The 19,487-nt window shown below is 38.3% G+C and overlaps 1 protein-coding gene across 1 annotated transcript in view; it reads right to left on the bottom strand.

Annotated features, from left to right (window-relative positions):
• LOC115069707 (mucin-19-like) overlaps positions 1-19,223 on the bottom strand; it is a 64,568-nt gene extending 45,345 nt beyond the window's left edge. Inside the window, 14 exon segments of the mRNA XM_029561873.1 lie at positions 1,095-1,232; positions 1,359-1,443; positions 2,703-2,795; positions 6,377-6,512; positions 7,741-7,864; positions 8,214-8,336; positions 9,140-9,350; positions 12,170-12,267; positions 12,947-13,007; positions 13,432-13,546; positions 14,071-14,299; positions 15,318-15,377; positions 16,307-16,357; positions 19,187-19,223. Of these exon segments, the coding sequence (XP_029417733.1) occupies positions 1,095-1,232; positions 1,359-1,443; positions 2,703-2,795; positions 6,377-6,512; positions 7,741-7,864; positions 8,214-8,336; positions 9,140-9,350; positions 12,170-12,267; positions 12,947-13,007; positions 13,432-13,546; positions 14,071-14,299; positions 15,318-15,377; positions 16,307-16,357; positions 19,187-19,223 (1,561 nt within the window).
• Between the last annotated feature and the right edge of the window lie 264 nt (positions 19,224-19,487).

Raw genomic sequence — 19,487 nt, 5'->3', positions numbered from 1 at the left:
ATTATTAACAAGTTCAGTAAAGTGGCAGGTTACAAAATTAACCTACAAAAGTCTGTAGCCTTTCTATATATCAGTAGCAAGCAATCAGAGAAAGAGCACATGGAAACACTCCCTTTCACAATAGCTGCAAAAAAAATAAAATATCTCGAATAAACATGACCAAAGACATTAAAGAGCTCTACAGTGAAATTTTTAAATCTTTAAAGAAAGAGATTGAGGAAGACATCAGAAGATGGAAGGACTTGGAGCTTTGTAACTTACAAGTTATATTTTTTTCTACGTGTAAATAAGTTACCTTTCAAAGTAAGGTGTGTATCATAAAGCATGCACCATCCATATCTCTTAATGGGACTTGCAATCAGTTCTGTTTGTTTATTCAATGTCTATGACTGTATATTAGAGCTCATTTTTTGTGATGGAAAACATCAGTAAAATAAATTAGCACATGCTTTATCAGAAAGGCAAGTAAGAAACATTTGCATTTGAAATAAGATTTTAAAAGTTATACCTTTGAATTTTTATTTACTCAGCTACACATCAAGGTCTTAATGATACACAGTACTTACTAGTAAAGAAATATATAAAATACATTATCAAATTGTTATTTAGCTTTAAATAAAAGCCTTAATTTTCATTTTAAGGGCATGGTTTGTTAGGGGCTGGAGAAAAGGTTCATGGTTAAGAACACAAACTGTTCTTGCAGAGGACTCAAATTTGGCTCCAAGCACCCACATGGTGGCTAACAACTGTCTGTAACTCCAGTCCCAGAGGATCTGATGCCCTCTTCTGGCCTCCACAGACATTACACAACACAAGTGTGTTTAGATACATATAATCAAAACACTCATACACATAAAATAAAAACAAACAAAAAAAATTAAAGGCATGAGTTCTTGAAAACTATTTGGTATTGATTTTGTTATGAGCAAAGATACTGTCACTATAAAAAGAGATGGAATTATTTTACTACAATATGAAAGGAAAGATTAAGTTAAAAACGCTTTACAGAGTGGCATCATTGAGAGAGAACTGGAAGTGAAATAAAAGAAGTTCTATTCAATCCTTGGAAATAACAATTCACCAGCAGGACTAACCTACGGTGTCTGTGAACTCATTGGGTGGCATGGATACATATAGCTGCATTACAGGAACAGTTTGTATTTGCATTTTTAAATGTGGATATACCTCTGCTTGACGGTATGAAGAAGATACATTGAAGATCTGTATTTCATCTATTAAAATAATAATCAGCATGTTAGCTTATAATATCACACCTTTGATAATTGTCAAAATAGCTTTAGAAACTGCATAACCAAATACATCTTGTGTTTCTTTATAAATACTGTTATTAAACTTACCTGAGTAGTAATAACCTTGAATTCTAACTCCATCCTTTGTGACTGTTCCGTCACTATTGAAGACAAATCTGTTACCTGAAGTAGACTAATATTTAAAACATTTTGTTAGTTCATATTCATTTCAGTGTACTATACAAAGCTGAATTTTTGTGCCATTAAAACATATTTAATTCTATAAGATTAATTTATAAACATTTGAAACATAGGATATTTTAAATCCTGTCTTACACTGTGTTTCATTTTTCCCATACCAACCCTGTACAGGAGACTGGAAAGGAGCCCTCATGCCTGATTTACAAATGAGGAAAAAGAAACCAAGATGGTAACCGTTTCTAAGTACCAACATCTAGGCTGCCTTGCTTGCTTCCTTTAAAAATCTGGTGAACACATAAAGTTGATCTTCCATTCCCATAAAACTGTGTATTTTGGTCAACTGGGCATAATTCAGGGCATTGGCTCTTTCCAACTCTTCCAGAAAACTGTTCTTTTTTGTGTATGACCTTACTTATACATTTAATTTATTTATATAGTAAAGCTGCTCTTTTTTAAACTCCAGAATTCTTTTGTGCATATGTGTATGTGTTTATGTGTGTATATGTGTATGTACATATGTGTACACATGCATGCAGGTGTGTGTGAGAGTGCATGTGGAGGACAGAGACTCACATCAGGTGTCTTCCTCAGTTATGATCCACCTGGTTCTCTAAGTCATGGTCTCTCAGTGGATCTGGAGCTGTATAATACAGACTGGCTGGCTGGCAAATCCTGGGCACATCGTTGTTTCTGCCTCCCCAATGCAGGAATTACAGGCAACACAACTGAGCTTAGCAATTTTTTTTTTTTTTTGCATGGGTGCTGGGGATCTAAGGTCTTCATACTTGTACGGTAAGCACTTTATCAACTGAGCCTCCCTGTTTCGCACCCAAATTTAAGTTTTATTGTGTGTGTTGTATGTATCTGTATATGTGTGCATGGGGCTGTACGTGGGCTGTCTGCAAAGGTCAGAGCAGGACATCAGGGGTCCTGCTCTATCACTCCTTGACTTTTCCCAATAAGACCGAGTCTCTCAGTGAACCTAGATCTCCCTGGTTTGAGGCTAGGCTGGCTGGTCAGCAAGCCCCAGGGATCCTCCAGTTTCTGACCCTCCCAGCCCTGGGGTTACAGTCATCCATAGTCTCATTTAGTTTTTAATTGGGTGCTGGGGATCTGAACTTGGGTCCTCAGGTTTTTGCATCAAGCACTCTTACCCCCGAACCAATGTCTCAGCCCTCCCTAATTCTTAAATTCTGAACTAATTGATCTGATCTTATGGTCTGACTTAACCTTAGGAAGTTAAATACTTACAGAATTCAGGAGAAGCATAACACTCTTTAAGCATGATCCTGTCTGACCATTTGCACACGGATGAAGGTCAACACTAACAGACAAATCTTCATTCTGTAAAAAAATATATTTTTTTTATTCCAGTATTTTTTCATATGCTATTACTATGCAATTTATTCATGATGAGTATTTGAATTTTAGTAGGCAGGTTTCTACATACAATCTATTCAGAACAAAGAAACTCATTCTATCCCTGGTACAACTACAGGACCAGCCAAGCACATTACAAATGGTCGTAGTATCTTATGAAATCCACATGCTCTAAAATTTGGGGATTTTTTTTTTTTTGGTAATTGTCATGCCTTGTGGGGATTATCAGGAATTACAGAGCACAAAGCCTTTTAATCTGTGGATAGCCTGTAATAACTGCATAATTCCGAGTAAGAGGTCTTTAACTTGTAAACCAGCAATTTATACTCCCAAACTTCACAAGCCTTCCAGTTCTAATTTCAAGGTCTGAGAACGGCTGGTCTAGAGGCAGCACACACTCCATGTACTTTAGCAGATCTCGCTCTCTGTTTCCCCATCTCCAGCTCTCGTGGTTTAAAACAGGAAGAGCATAAAAAGAAAACTAGATTATGTTTGGTAGACAATTAAAAAGCTTTATTTTAAAAAACAGATTTTCAGGAGCAGCAGCTACATTTTGCAAACTTTAAGATATTAACGCACCTCTCCTTAATATTCCCAGATTTCATTCACCATCAATTCTTACCAGAAAGATAAGCACAAGAAGGCACAAGCTACAAAATAGAATAGTTCTTTTTATGAAATTCATTTTACTTAAAATGTTAGTATTAGGAATTTAAGTGTAAGCACAGTCATTATCATACTGGTTTCGTTGTATTATAACGAGTAAAAATAAATGTAAAGGAATGACGATGAATGAGGAAGGTGTTTCTGGGAACGTGGGGGATCATATTGAGTGACACACTACTCAGCACATGCACAGAAGAGCGGACTTTCCAGTGCACTAGGAGGTTGTGGGTAAATGGAGAGGGTTTTACTTGTCGGATTTTATTTCAGCAAGAAATTTCCTTTTTTGATAACAAAAATATTTTAATAAAATAACAAATACATTCTAGTTAATAATGTATTATGAAAATATTCTATGATTCTCTTCACAGGTTTAAAGTTCTACTTTCAAATTTTCAGCAAGAATTTTCAAAGAGTGCAAATAATATAGTATTGATAAGTAATTTCTTGATGCCAATTGTGACAGAAAACAAGCACTGAAACATATAATTAACAACTGGAGGACTGTTTGTTTCTTTAAATAGAAACTCAGTATAAAATGTGTGGTTTACGTCCTCCCTATCAGCTAGCTTTCATGATACCAGAAAATCATCAACTATCTTACCCAGCTGTGAACCCTGTGAGCTACAGTGGTGATCAGCCTGGAAAAATATGGCCATTGGTTCAACAATGATATGAATGTCATGGGCAAAACCGATATCCTTCTAAGTGGATTTAAGACCCACTCCACAGGAAGGAGCACTTGCCTGGGACTCTGAACCTAGTCCTCTAAACTTGTGGCCTGGGAGGTTGCACACACAGGTGAGAACCTACTGGTGTTATTTTGCTAATTGGACATAGTATAAGTACCCATCTTTAGCCCACAAATCACTGCAGGTCTTATTCCTTATCAGAGAAGCTTCTTTTAGCAGTGGATGATGGTTAATACAGAGACTCAGAACTGATCAAAGGGCAGAGAATAAATGACCATGCAGTGTTCATCCCTAAACAGGACATCTACATCATGCTATTTCCTCATCAAAGCCTCAGGGAACATCACAGAAGAGGGAACAGAAAGTTGTAAGAGGCAGAAGTTGAGAAGGATTAATGCAAAATGCTGTCTTCTGGACACGACAAAGCCATTGCATTCACGAAGTCACAGCAACTAAGGATGTGCGCATCAGAACTGCGCAGCACACGTGTATAGCGGAAGGTTATACAACAAAATCACAATACCAGGCAAGGGAAACCTCCCTTCGAGTTGTTGTTAGACAAGAGAGTCCAAAAAACTCCCCAAATAATATAGGCTATGACCACAGCCCTTGATGGCCTCCCAGAACTTGAAGGTCAGACCCTATTGCTGAAGACACAACACACTTTGGACACAGGACTTAGGGCAATTGAGCTGAAAATGAGCTGGAAGTCTCCTCCTGAAGATGAGCTCTCACAGTATCAGAAGATACTGTGTAAGCTGCCAAGGGAGAAAACCAATCAGTTGTCCTCCCCAGCTGTAAAGCCTACAAATCACAAAAATTACCAGCCCAGAAAATTATCACTTTTGGTACATTAGTGGCATTTTTATTGGGGGGTTAATTCACAGCTGTCTAATTAGACTTAAGACCCACTCAATAGGAGGGAATCCATGCATAGTACTGTAAACGTAGCCAAGTACACGTGGTTGGAGAGATCATAGACCACGGAAGAGCCTATTACTGCCACTTTCCTAGACCAATGTAATTTCTTTCAATATTCTAAATATGTATCCATATATTCACAGGTAAGTATAGCTCTAACCACTCATAAAAGGAACTCCTTTTTGCAATAGATGGAGATATCCCAAAGTTCCACAACTGATCAGAGAATAGGTGCCTAGGAGGTATCCATCCCTAAGTGATACATCTATGATGCAACATCTGCACAGGGCAGAAGAGGGGGTGGAAAGAATGTAAGAACCAGAGGACAAGACATCTGCTGCTAATTAATGAAATCTCCACAGTATGGTAGCCTAACAAGATCTGCATAATGAAAATACCAGTTGACTACATGACTGCTAATGTGGGTGTGGGAAATTTCACACATACACACACACACACACACACACACACACACACACATGCACACACAAGACCTGCATAATATCAAGTTCATCAACATCTCAAAATGAAATTGGGAGGGGATCACAAGGCCCCACTCCTAGTTCAAGAGCTCTTGGCATTCGATGGCTGCTGGGAAGAGTCAGTCTTCTTCAAGGTTATGGTCCCTGATAGGTTGCCCATGCTGCAGTGGGTGGCTATACACTCATATGCATGAGAGTGGCAGTAACTGAACTCAACTGGTTACAAAAAGAAGAAGAGGAGGAAGAGGGGGACAAGGAGGAGGAGGAGGAGGAGGAGGAGGAGGAGAAAGAGGAGGAGGAAGAGGAGGAAGAGGAGAGAGGAGGGGGAGGAGGAGGAGGAGGAGGAGGAGGAGGAGGAGGAGGAGGAGGAGGAGGAGGAGGAGGAGGAGGAGGAGGAGGAGGAGGAGGAGGAGGAGGAGGAGGAGGAGGAGGAGGAGGAGGAGGAGGAGGAGGAGGAGGAGGAGGAGGAGGAGGAGGAGGAGGAGGAGGAGGAGGAGGAGAAAGAGGAGGAGGAAGAGGAGGAAGAGGAGAGAGGAGGGGGAGGAGAAGGAGGAGGAGAGAGGACAGGGAGGAGGAGGAGAAGGAGGAGAAGGAAGGGGAGGAGGAAGAGAGGAGGAGGAGAAGGAGGAAGAGGAGGAAAAGGAAGAAGAGGAGGAGGAGGAAGAAGAAGAAGAAGAGGAAGGGATGAAGATGACTTGGGAGTGAGAGGGAGACCTGGGAGGAATTGAAAGGGGTGAGTGTGACATGGATATGATCTAAATACATTGTATACATATATGAAACATACATGGATGGCCAAGAAGTGGCAGTTTCCAGGATGATTGAATTTATTATCATCAAAAGTGGTAAATAAGCTTCCTTCCACTTTACATCTTCCAGGACATAAAGCCTCAGTGCAGGACCACTTAGCTTCTTGGAAGGTGCTGTTAAATGCAATGATTATGTTAAAGGTCATTCATGAAGTCTTATCTACTGTCTCATCAATGTTGATCTCCTGACAAATTAAAAAACTTCAGTTTGTTTGTCTAAAAATGATCATTTCTGCATGACTCAAATACACATAAAACAAACTGGACTTTGAGGTTTGTCTACATGAAATACATTGCATTATTAGTACTAAAACACCAGCTACAAGCTTCAATGTGAACTTAGCCTTTCCAGGGTAATGCAGAGGCAGACAGACAGTGTTTAAAGTGCACTATCTCTCACTGGTATCTACTATAAATATAAAGTACAGACAAATATTGAAGAATGGCTATGAAAGTATTATAGGATATTTCATAACTTTGTTTTATATTGCTTTTATGTTGGAATTACAATATTTTGGAATTATCAGGTTATATAAATTATAAAAAATTCAACTTAAAAAAATTTTAAATATGTGAACCAAAAATGTTCAGTTATATATCTATACCACATTTGTGCTCACATTAAAGTGTTCTTAACACTGTTGTGGGAATTAAAACTTATAATTCAATATATTCATAACAAACTTTCACATTTATCGAGAAAATTTTATATTTTAACTAATCAATGGATTTTTTTCACTGAATTATTTCTCTACATACAAGGTTTGAATATATTTGTAGGAAAGCCCTGTATCAATCTTGCAGAATTCGGAGTTTCAGAGAAAAACTATAATTAGCTATGGGAAAATATCATTGGTCAGTAAATTTTTGCTGAACACAAATGAACTATCCAATTACAGAGAAGTAATCTACACACAGATTAAATATACTACCTTTACCAATGCTGTCATACATGAAATCGTTTGAAAAGTGAGGAGTTACTTCTGATCATGCAGTTCCTTACACACTCTTGGAAGACTTAGCACCACGGTTATAATCAAACACTTGTAGTTTGCTTTGCTTTCTATTTGCATCTACAGTGAATAGTAGTTGACTGTTCACACACTATTTCTGTTAGCCAATCACATTATCTTTTAAAGGTATACAGAAAGCTCATATACTTGATCACTCTGTATTTGGTAATTTAAAATGCTTGACTAAAAGTGAAAAAAAAATGGGATGAGATTGTGATCTCTGAAAACTTCGTCTTAAGGGTGCATTTTGGGAAAATTTCAAATTAGATAAAATATTGTTATTATTTCAACAGCCAACCATAAAATGTAAACAAAAAGTACCCACGTACCACTGGGAGCCACAGGGGCCTTCTCGGACGTCCCCTGCCTGGTACGCTTGTCCATTAGATTCACAGGGACATTTCTCCTTTAATACACATTTTCCTTTATCTCGAATATCATCCAAGAGGTAACCTAGAATACATTATGTTAATCTGAAAATCATAGAGACATGAGTGAATTGTTCAGTATAATTGCAGCCACTTCCAAACTAGTTCTAACGAAATGCCAGCATGCACTGAAAAGATAATTTCTAGCAAGCAGTTCCTCATTTAAACTGACAGGAACCGGGCTGAAGCTCTTCAGAGCCTTTATTAAGGCTCCATAGTGCCAAGACTTATTGAGCTCAGCATAGCCTGTGGAATGGGGGAACCCTGAGGTACTGAGGTACAAAACCACACATTAGCTTTCAAGTCTCTAGCATTTCTCCGTGTGGCGGCCCAGGAGGAGCGACCAGGAAGGGCTCCTTGTTGGGGGTGGTTACCTTCCGGGCAGGTGCAGCCGCTCACGCACTCGCTGTCTTGAAAAGGAGCTACATTAGAACAAGTTGGAGGGTTGGAGGGTCCACATTCTTTGTAGATATGTTTTGCTGGACATTTAGGCTTTTCTGGAGATAGAAAAACATAGCAATGTAAAGCAGAGGAATATTAATGAGGTAAATATAGCCTTTCTAATGAGCTTTCTCAAATAGGAATCTTTATTCTGATGTTCACATACAAGTTAATTTTTAAAGCTATCTATAGAACTAAATGATGCTAATTTCTCGTGCATTATTTCATTAAGGGGTATTTAATTTAGAAGTGACGTAAATTATATACAAAGAATATTAATCTCATGTTGAGTTTTATATTCTCTCATACAAAGATTAACCTTAACATAAGCTATTCTACTCAATGAAGATCATATTTACATTTCACTAACCTATTTTTTTTTTTGGTCTTTCTGAGACAGGGTCTCCCTATATCCCTTGTAACTCCCTGTGTAGACCAGGCTGGACTTGAACTCACAGAGATCTGCCTGCCTCTGCCTCCCAAGTGCTAGTACTAAAGGCATATGCCACCATGGCCAGACTAATTCCACTAATCTTTTAAAATAAAATAATACTAAAGAGTATACTTTTTGACAAATCTTCAGTTAATTTTTATATCATTTTCTTCCCCCTGTGCCTGTGATGTGACTTGCCTTGGTGTATTAAGATCTTAAAACCAAATAATTCAACAGGCAAATCACATCACAAAATGAGCCTCAATTTCCTCATAAACACGTTAGTGGTGAGATGTCTTCAACCCTAACAGCCCTTCCAGGGATTAGATTCATTCAACAAAATTCTTTTGAAATGTTCATTAACTCTGAAAAATGCTATAAGAATTCATTTATTCATAACCAAGGATACTTTAGAAAAAAATCTACCACAAACCACATCCAAATCATCTCGCCAGTGTTCAAAGATGCCAGGACCATCAGCAGTGCACAGGCGGGACAGCTCTGAGTAGGTGTTGCAGGCCAACATCTTGCCTTTGTTTCTGCAGTACTCATCGACGCAGAGTGCTTTGTACTCACTGGCCAGTGGAGAAACTTTTCCACATTTCTCAAAATAGGTTGCAATCATTTTATTGCAGGACTATAAAACAAAGCACAATGTCTTCTTAAAACATAGAACATGCAACAAGATGAATTTTAAGAAAAGATCATTTGTTTTGTTTGTTTTAACATTACAGTACATATTTTTTTTCCAGAATTGGGGCTTTTGTGTACTAACTGAAACTTAAAATCTTAAGAAATGTTGTCAGTAACGTAACTCCTAACAGAATGTGTCATTGCTGGCATTTCAGATCCCTGTGATAGCTTCAAACACAGCTGCAGTATTATCCAATATGAGTTAGTCAATCTGTCTGAATCTATTTCTTACAATGAAGTGAAGTTTAGAACTTGCAAACATGGAAGGGCTGTGAAGGGATTTGTTAGTGTCCAACACTGGCAGGTTAATTGTTGGGAAACCGTGATGCACAGAGGAGATAATGTGCCTTCAACTGTTAAACTGCTTATGTTTTATGAGTAAACAAGTGGTCATAAAATACAGCATCCTTTCTTGGTGGGAACACTGTGTGTTTGTCTTCTGTCAGAACAAAATAAAGGCATGTATTGTTGTGGCACCAAAAGTTTGATTTTCAACATATTTCAGTTACCATATAGTATTTTATATTTTAGCAGTTTATTTTCAGAAAAACACAAAAGCTCCTGTTTAATGGATATGTAATTTGTACTAACTAGACTCAATGAAGACTGATGCCACCCTTCAAATAAAGTGTAAAATAAGGAAAATAGAACCAGCAAGGATTTTTTTCATATATTACCCTTTGGGAAATTTCTCATAACTTTCTCAAAAGCTGTTTTTAAGCATGTAGACAGAATTATTCTGTGTAACTTTGCAAACACAAGGTCAAGAATGACATTTCAAACAGGCCATCCAGATCAAAAGTCAGGGAACAGGATGCAGATGGGAGATGCCTAAGCTGTGAGAGGAAAGACAGTCCATGCCCGTCCAGTGACTGCAGTGAAGCATGGAGGATAACGGAAAACCAAAACATCACATGAAGGAAGTTGGAATTGTACTAATACAGAGTAAATACTGTGACGCTTTGGGAAAATCTTACCTGATCATCCACAGATAGACAGAATCAGAAAGCAAACGACAGGAATATTGGAGAGAAAGCAGTTGCAGAAATCTAAGAGCAAGTGCTTAGAAGAGGATGGGGCCATCTAAGGGAAACTAAGGATTCCACAGCTACATTCATCCAAGCATCATGGTTGTGACATGGACCAGCAGAGCAAAATACCGATCCCAGGATGAAATCCAAACATGTATGGCCAACTAATTTTCACAAGAGTATCAAAAGAACGTAACGAGGGAATATAGTCATTCCAATAAACGATGCTTTTCAAAAACAGAATTTTCACTTGTAAAAGAAATGATCTCATACTAGAAACAAAAATCAAGTCAAAATGGATAAAAGATCTAACTACAATATCCAAAAATACAAGACCATAAAAGCAAATAGGGAAAAGCTCCCAGTCACTGACTTTTGGAATGACTTTTTGGATGTCACTCTAAAAACTTGGGCCAGCAATGCAAAAATAAATGTACTGCATCAAACTAAAAGTTTTCAGCACAGCAAAGAATTCAATTCAAATTTCAATTTTAAGTCTAATTTTAAACAGCAGCCTGCAGATTGGGATAATATTTGAAGAACCACGTCTGATAAAGGGTTGTCATCCAAAGTTTATTAAGAGCTCATAGAACTCAATAGTGGAGAAACAAATAACCCAATTAAACCATGGGCAAAAGCTTGAATAGATGTTCCCCAAGGCATTAATTATTATTAGGTAAATACAAACCAAAGCTACCCCATACACATTAGAATTTAGACTTTAGGGGCTAAAGAGACAGCTCAGTGATTAAGAGCATGGCTGTTCTTGTAGGGGACCCAGGTTTGGTTCCCAACATGCATATGGCTGTTAACAACAATCCATAACTTCAATTCCAGGGGATTCATCACCCTTTTCTGGCCTCCATGAGCATTGCACACACAGGTGCATTTACATACATGCAGGAAAATTGTTGATATGCATAAAATAAAAATAAATTAATAACAGTATTTTTAAAAGAATTTGACTTTAGAATTTAGAATTCCAACTTTATTAACACAAAGTCAGAAAATAAACATTGTGAGCAGGATATGAAGAAGAGGAAACTCATATGGGCCAGAAGGTATGTAAAATTGCAGCCACTGCAAAAATAGGAATGTGACCCAGCCAAGCAAAGAAAATGAAATCAGCCTTCATAACGACACCTGCACTCTCATATTCAAACAACATCACAGGATATGGAAACCAACCACCTATGCATCCTTAGACATAAAAATGGATTGAGAACCTGTGGCTAGAATATTATTCATCTCTAAAGGAAAGAGCAAAAGCTTACAATTATCACAAAACGTGAGCCTGGAAAATATTAGGCTGAGGGAAATAATTTTAAAAATTTCATGATCTCATTTATATGAGGAATCTTAAAAAGTAACCCAATATTGAAAGATAGAAATGGTGGGCATAAGTTGGGGGAGAGGAAATAGGGTGACACATGTCTGAGGATATAACATAGACATACACAGGATGAATAGATCCAGAGCACACGTACGTCATGAAGACCATACTGTGCAGCTGTAGTGTGGAAGATATTCATGCCGAGTGAGTACATTTTAACTCTTCTTGCCACAGCTACATCAACTATATGATGGATATGTTAGTTTCCCTCACTGTAGTCCACCCTTTATGTAATCCATAATGTCACATTAAATACCCTAAAACACACATTAAAATTCATTTAAAAATCCAGGGGTAATACTGCTGAAATTGCTACAAGATGGAATATAGACCTCCTACCTGGAATCCATCTTCACACACTTCAGTGTTCTTCCTAAGAGCACTGGGACAGTCACCAGGAATTTTACTATTGGCAATGTGCTCATTAATATCTTGACCTGAAAGTAAAAGCATTATTTCAGATGTTCATGTGTGTGTCCTTTGTTTTTTGGCAACATAGATATGTTTTGATTTTAATAGTTTCTCATCCTTTAGACATATCTACAATGCAACCTCTACTCCTAAGGCCCAGGAACACAGGGAATGAGGGGCGGAAAGAATGTAAGAGCCAGAGGAACAAGACCCCTGCTGCTAGTTAATGCCTTCTAGACAGGACAGGGAAGCTGCACCAGTGAACTCTTCACGGTGAAGTAGTCTAACAAGATCTGCACAGACAAAACCAGCTTAGATGCCAAGGTGGATGGGGAAGACGTCACAGGGTCCCACCTCAAGACGAAGAGCTACAGGCAAGCCACGGATACTGAGAGAGGGAGAATCAGTTTTCTCCAAGGACCAGCTCCTTGAGAGATCATCTAATTCCAAGTGGGTAGCACTAAGTGGACTCTATATACATATACATACATATACATATATATGTAACAATAAAAGATGAGAAGAAATTGAGAGGAAGTCAGAGCATGGAAGGAGCTGTTGGAGGACCAGGAGGGACAGAAATAATGCAAAGACAATACTCATGTATTCTCAAAAATAAAAGTTTAAAGAAACTATCCAAATGTAAAAAATCATAATTTTTCTTTTGGAAAGCAACTTTCTTAGAAATAATCCATTAGATCTTACCTGGAGTGGTGTTGAAGTTTCCACAAAGGCCACAAGTTTCATAATGGCTATGAAGAGTGAGCTTTAAAAATAAATTATATTTATAGTTTTATAAAAGATTGAAAATAATGCAAAATAAAAATCCAAGCAAACCACAGGTCAGGGATTCTTCCTGTCTTCCTATGTAAGCTGGTCACTTGGGAGTGTGCTATGGTGACTTTCTTTAAAAAGCTGTGACTAGAACTTTGGACAGATCTGATGCCACCTCTTACTGCATCCTTAGGCAGATATCTTTAACTTTCCTTCATATGAATTATCTGGTACATCATCAGCCATGTAATAACTTTATGTACTTCAAGATACTTTCACTATTAGATAATGCCTAGCACACTCAGTGTATCAGGATGTGTCAACTAATCTTAGGTTATACTTCCCTTATCATGTGTGCATTTCTGTAACTAAAGTGAAAGAACAGAAACTTAAAAGAAAATCGTGGATAGACGTACTGAGAGCTTCTTTTTGCCCCACATTAAAGACAAGGTTCTTCTATGGCTGTTCAAAACATTGTGTTCTCCTTGTTTCTTAATGTGAACCATTTTATTACTGTAAGGCATCTGTACCCTGAAAAATAAGAACAGCAAATATATGTAAACAGTGAAAACAGTATTGCGATAAAAAAGAATTTTTAGAACAAGTTTTGGAGAAATAAACAGGTCAAACTTTGATTGTCAGCAAAGATGATCCAGTAGTTTGAAATGTTCACAAGTATAATTTTCCTCAATTTCCTATTCTGGAAAGTATTCAAAGGTTATCCCTTCCAAATATATGAACTACCACTTCTGAAAACTAGTAGTCCATGAACTTTTATCTCTTCTATTTCTAATTTCCAAAGCTCCAAATAAGTACTTAGCATTCAACAATGCAAAACGCGTTCTGGTAACGGCTCTGGGATCTGCACTGCACTGAGTGAGCACTAGTACTCATCTTGCAGCAGACCTACGGGGTGTGTTCCATCAGAGACAAGCATCCGAACAGGAAGAGGACCACCTGTTCCCCATCTAACACAATTTTTTGTTTGTTTGGTTTTTGGCTCATGCTGCTGCAAATTACTCCACAACACTCAGACAACACATTCTGCTGTTTACCTTTCTCCATTAACTAAAATATCATTGCCCGAAATAGAGATGTCAACATTGTCGATCAGAACTTTTATTTCCTCAATCTCGCTGTCATTGTTCCTTTTGATCTCAATGTTGAAGTCTCCTCCTGAGTCGGCACAGTCACGGCAGAAAGTGTATGCGCACGAAGACTCAAAGGAAAAGATGCGGCCGTTGAAAGCTTTGTATACTCCCTTGCCCCATGTAGCAGCTTCACCTACACAGTAATCAGAGGGGAAATTCACAATCATTGAGAACAAGAAGTGTATCTTCTAGTTGTTTCTCATATTTATACATCATCATCATCATCGTCATCATCATTTGCCCAGCTACTGTGCTGGATAGCTTTAGTGTCAACTTGACACACCTGGGTTGAGGGAGCCTCAATTGTGGAATTGGCTTCATTGGACTGGCCTGTAGCCATGTCCATGGGGCACCTGCTTGATGAGTGATGTGGGAGGGCCCAGCCCACTGTGGGTGGTGCCACCCCTGGGCAGGTGGGCCTTTGTTGCATAAGAAAGCAGGCTGAACAGGAGCCAGGGGAGCAAGCCAGTAAGCAGTGTTCCTCCATGGCCTGTGCTCCAGCTCCTGCCTCCAGGTTCCTGCCCTGAGTTCCTACCTTGGGCTCCCTGATGAACTGTGACCCGGGATATGTAAGCTAAATAAACCCTTTCCTCCCCAAGTTGGTATTGGTCAGAGTGTTTTGTCACAGCAATGGAGAGGCAAACCAGGACGGCTACCAAATGCTTTTTGCTCATCACTGCAAAACTGAAATTAAAGCTGTAGCAGATTCCTTTGGAATGCTCGAAATTATCAATTCTGGGCAAAGCAAAACACTAATCAAACTATGCATGTTTCCTTGGGAAAAGGGATTTCGTGTCTAATATGGGAAGGGAAGGAAGTCGATTGCATGCTTTGCTTTTTGTAAAGCTAGGCTTTCTAATGGGTGAATGACATATCATTTACACCAAGTGATTGTAAGAATTATATTACTATTTGTATGTAGAAGCATGTTTATATGTGTGTATCTATAACATATATGTGTTAGTGCTTTCACTGTGATTGTGTCCACAAAGAAAAAATAGCATAAATATGATGTCATTTGAACATACAGTGTTCAGACAGGTAATGAGGATACTTTTTATTTAGTTTCAAATTTAATTACTTTGTGACTTCATTCAGGTACCGAATTGGGTCTAAAAATAAGAATGAATATCAGAGTCATGTTCACTTACCAAAGACTTCACTTGTTTCTGAGTATGTTGGAGTTGCCTCTGGAATGTGAGATCTTTTCTCTATTAAACACAAGGGATAGATAATATTGAAGTTTTAAGACATACATTGATTTAAAATGCATAGGATATTAGGTGTTCTAAGTGTGAATTTGTTGTTATCCTGAATCCTAATTGGCCTTGAGAGCTGGAATTTGTCAAATTTACATACGTGATTATCCCTTAAATCCATTTTTTCTGGAGTCAATTAGTCATCCTGTGTTCAAGAGCTTATTCATCTGGGATCATGCACAATTACTAACATGCTGAATCTACTAAGAATTACCTTTTCTGCTTCAAAAATTAAGTACTGTAAGCCCATCTTTACCAGAAGCCACAAAACAATCCTGCCTAAGGAGCATTTTATTCAGTAAGTTTGTTATCTAAAACTAATAATATAATTATGTATGAGGAAAATGCTACTTTCCTAGATAAAAGGGGAAACCTGTATGTCTTGAAACTTTAAGTCCCCCATGTTATATATTTCTAATGGCTCTTTCATGTAACTAAGTAAATGGATATGAAACTTTAGGAAAAGGCCTAAAAGTCAGGATGAAAACAGTAACAAAAGCAGATAGTTCAGTCGAATTTTAAAATATTTTTCACAGCTCTCTTTATTGGTTTTTCTGTTAAGCCATTTCACTTTATCTAAATGAACTTTACAGTTTGTGTAGAAATAGATTGCCTAATTTATTTAAAATGCTCTTTTATTTTAAAAATATGTCTGAATTAAAGAAGTGTCCCATGTTTTCTTAAAATGTAATTTTCTCTTATTCATTAAATTTCTACAAATACCTATTGGTCATCTAAGTTTTATACTAAGGAAAGAGGAGAAGTTCATTGTAAACAGTAATTTCAAGTCCCAGTAAGTCAGTAATCAACAGAGCATTTCAAACTTGCCAGCATGTGCACATGTCTATTTTTTAAACACTCAAAGTCATCAATCAAATTACCTGGAGTACTAGATGGTTCAGATGAGCTGTTTTCAGAAGAACTTGAGTCACCTATTTTAACACAAAATGATTAGACTGCATTCTGTACACTATTATACATGGTAAAATATGATTTTTAAAAGAACAATCAGACACCTAAACAGTGGATACAAGCCCAGGGATATTAATGCTAGCAGACATGGACCACGGGAAGCTGTATAAGAAAAAATGCATGTTATCAATTCAACTTCTGCAGAACCAACAAAATTAAATGTCTGATACAGGTTAACTAATTCCAGATATAAAAAATTTTCTAGGGCAAGATAAAAGGGGTGAGTAGAAAAGGCTGTAGGCATCACGTCTTCAGTGAAATGTGCTTCCATTTTGAACTGTTTTACATTTGAGATGTGTAGGGACCACTTCAAGATGTCATTAGAACAAAGAATTCTTTCTTATAGAAACTAGAAATATAAAACACCAACTAGATGAATGACGCATTTACTAATGATGTCAAGAAATCCAGGACCTTGCCACTTGACTTACTGCCGCTGGTATGCTGTCAAAAAAAGAACACCACTTGTTAAAAGTCTCCTGGATGTGGAGAAATCAAAGCAGTCGATTTTTCACAAAAAATGGCAGAAAAGTCTCAGATGGGTAACTTCTCCAAAAGAGAAGTGTCAGAGGTAACTAACTCTGGTGACGGTGTTTTGACAAGCCCAGCCCTGAGCATGCACTGTCCTTTTCCTAAGCGCACCTTCCCCATCCCTCTCTCCTCCATTCTGTCCCTCCCTCCACCCAGGCTTAAGTCTATGCTAAACATTTTCTTAAGAAACTCCAGCTGTGCTTCATACTGACTCATCTGGAAATTCTCTGTGGTATTTAAGTCAAAAATACCATGTTCGTCTGACTCTGAGAAGAACTCTCAGGCTGCTATGGTGGTAGCCCAGGGCTCCCACTATCACACACCCATACAAGGCATCCTCTGAGCCCTGTGGCCCATACAGGGCACCGACTGAGGCTTTGTTAGTGAATTCCTTGGTTGTCACTTCACTTCTCACACCTATTACTTTGGTTGACACGTTACTTTCAATTCTCGGCTTCTCTTGTATTTTCTAGTCATGGACTCACCTACTATTTGTTGAGTACCACTGACAGCAGCAACAGGAATTCCCTAGAAAATTTTCCTCCGCACTTCTGTGTCAGATGGAAAACATCCCGGGTGATCAGGAGGATGTCCCTGGATTCAGCCAACAAGGCCCCCAACCACTCTCCTGGCCCACATCAGAGCTGATTCAGACCCAGTTAAGATGAATCAACTCTGGGGCGGCACCCAGAGGAGCGAACCTCACTAAGCTAGACCCAAGCACTTTAGGGGTGGCTCTTTCTGTGCATGGCTGTTTCTCTGTGGTGTCAGCTCCTCCGCACTTGATCCCCGAGCTTTCCTGTCAGTGCTCCCTGCCTTTTCTCCTATAACTATTTCTGGAAGTGAGCAGCCTCGTATGGGGACTCTCCCAGCCTCTTCCTGACACTGTTCTGCCAGATTGCTTTTACAGCCCCAAACTTTCTCCTCCTGAGACTCTGATTCCCATCTTTATTTCTCAATACTCACTAAGTGATCTTTGGGAATGGGCCTCAAAGGTTTCCAAAACCCACACAGACAAAGTTAGTCTCCATGGGTTCTTCTTTCAAAGGAGATTAAAAATTTAGCTCCTATATGTAGTGATTTAAAAAAATTGCAAGCAGAAACAATGTGACTTGCATTAGGAGGTAGAAAAATTTGACTTAAAAATGGCATTAAAAGAGAAATTTCCAGGGCTAGGGAGACGGTTCTGCTGGTTAAGAGCACTTGTAGCACTTCCAAATGAACAAGTTCTGTTTTCAATACCTCAGGTGGCTCACAATTGCTTTTAAATCCAGCTCCAAAAGATTCGACCACCTCTTCTGGCCTCCACTGGCACCCACATACACATAGCATTCACAAACACACACACACACATACACACACACACACATACACACACACACACACACGCACACACACATGAAACTAATTGCAGAGAGAGGGAGGAAGAGAGAGAGAGAGAGAGAGAGAGATTCCATTTGTTTGGCTGTGTACCTCTGGGGCTTGCCTCTTAAGAAAAGATATTGCCTTAAGACTTCATAACAAGCTTCACCTTTTGACCATTTTGTTTTCTAGTCAAGGCTTTTCAATGATAGGTTAGGTCTGCATCTTAATGTACATCTTTTCCTTTGCTTTTACTGAAAATAATGCCTATGGCAGTATAGATTTAGGATGAAGGACTGTGTGGTACTTTGGAGAGGAATCAGATCAATAGCCTAACTTTTAAAATCTTAGCAAACAATAAATCTAAATGGAAGCACCAAAGCCTGTGGATATGGTCTGTTTTCATGAACAGCTGTCTGTGTATTATCTACAAGTGTGCTTATATTTGCATATCATTTGCATGATATCAATCAGCATAGACTTAGTTCAAATTCCTCTTAATTCATAGACTTAAAATGTCTGACAAATCATTTAAATTCTTTGGGCTGTGGCTGTAGCTAAGTTGTACAGTGCTTGCCAAGCAGATGTGAGACCCTAGGTTCAATTCTCAACACTACTCTTTGCCCCACAAAAAAATAGGTCAAAATATTTTAACACAAGTAATTACTAAAGACTGGTATGGTGGCACACTTGGGAGGCTGAGGGAGGACGAATGCCAAGAGTTTGGGGCCAGCCTGGGCTATGTGATAAGTATCAAGCCAGCTATGGCTGCAAAGTAAGGTATTGCCTCAGTAAACCAAAACTAAATAAATAATAAACAAACATAAATATGAATAGGTTTATTAGTTAGAGAAGACAGAAGTGTCTCCAGGGCTGTTAACATGTACTCTGCCTACATTTATAACTGCTAAATGTTTGAGATACGGCATCCATGTCCACCTGTGTTTTCTCTCTTGGGTTTTCATTAAAATTGAATTTTTTTACTTTTTTTAGATTTTTTTTTTCAAAATTCAGACACTTTGTTAAGAATGGTAAGTCAGGAAAGAACCACCAAATAAGAGAATGGTATGAAAAGTTTTGGGTATAGAAACACATGTTTGAAAATAGTTAAGGAGAAAATGCTTTTGGATGAGCAAGGGTTTAAAATGGTAAAGGGTTTTGTCTTATCAATATGAGATTATTCTAAAACAGAAATAG

This window comes from Nannospalax galili, unplaced genomic scaffold (assembly GCF_000622305.1).
Source record: "Nannospalax galili isolate Female #2095 unplaced genomic scaffold, S.galili_v1.0 scaffold454, whole genome shotgun sequence".
NCBI classification, from domain to species: domain Eukaryota; kingdom Metazoa; phylum Chordata; class Mammalia; order Rodentia; family Spalacidae; genus Nannospalax; species Nannospalax galili.
This window is presented reverse-complemented; position numbering and strand designations above follow the sequence as displayed.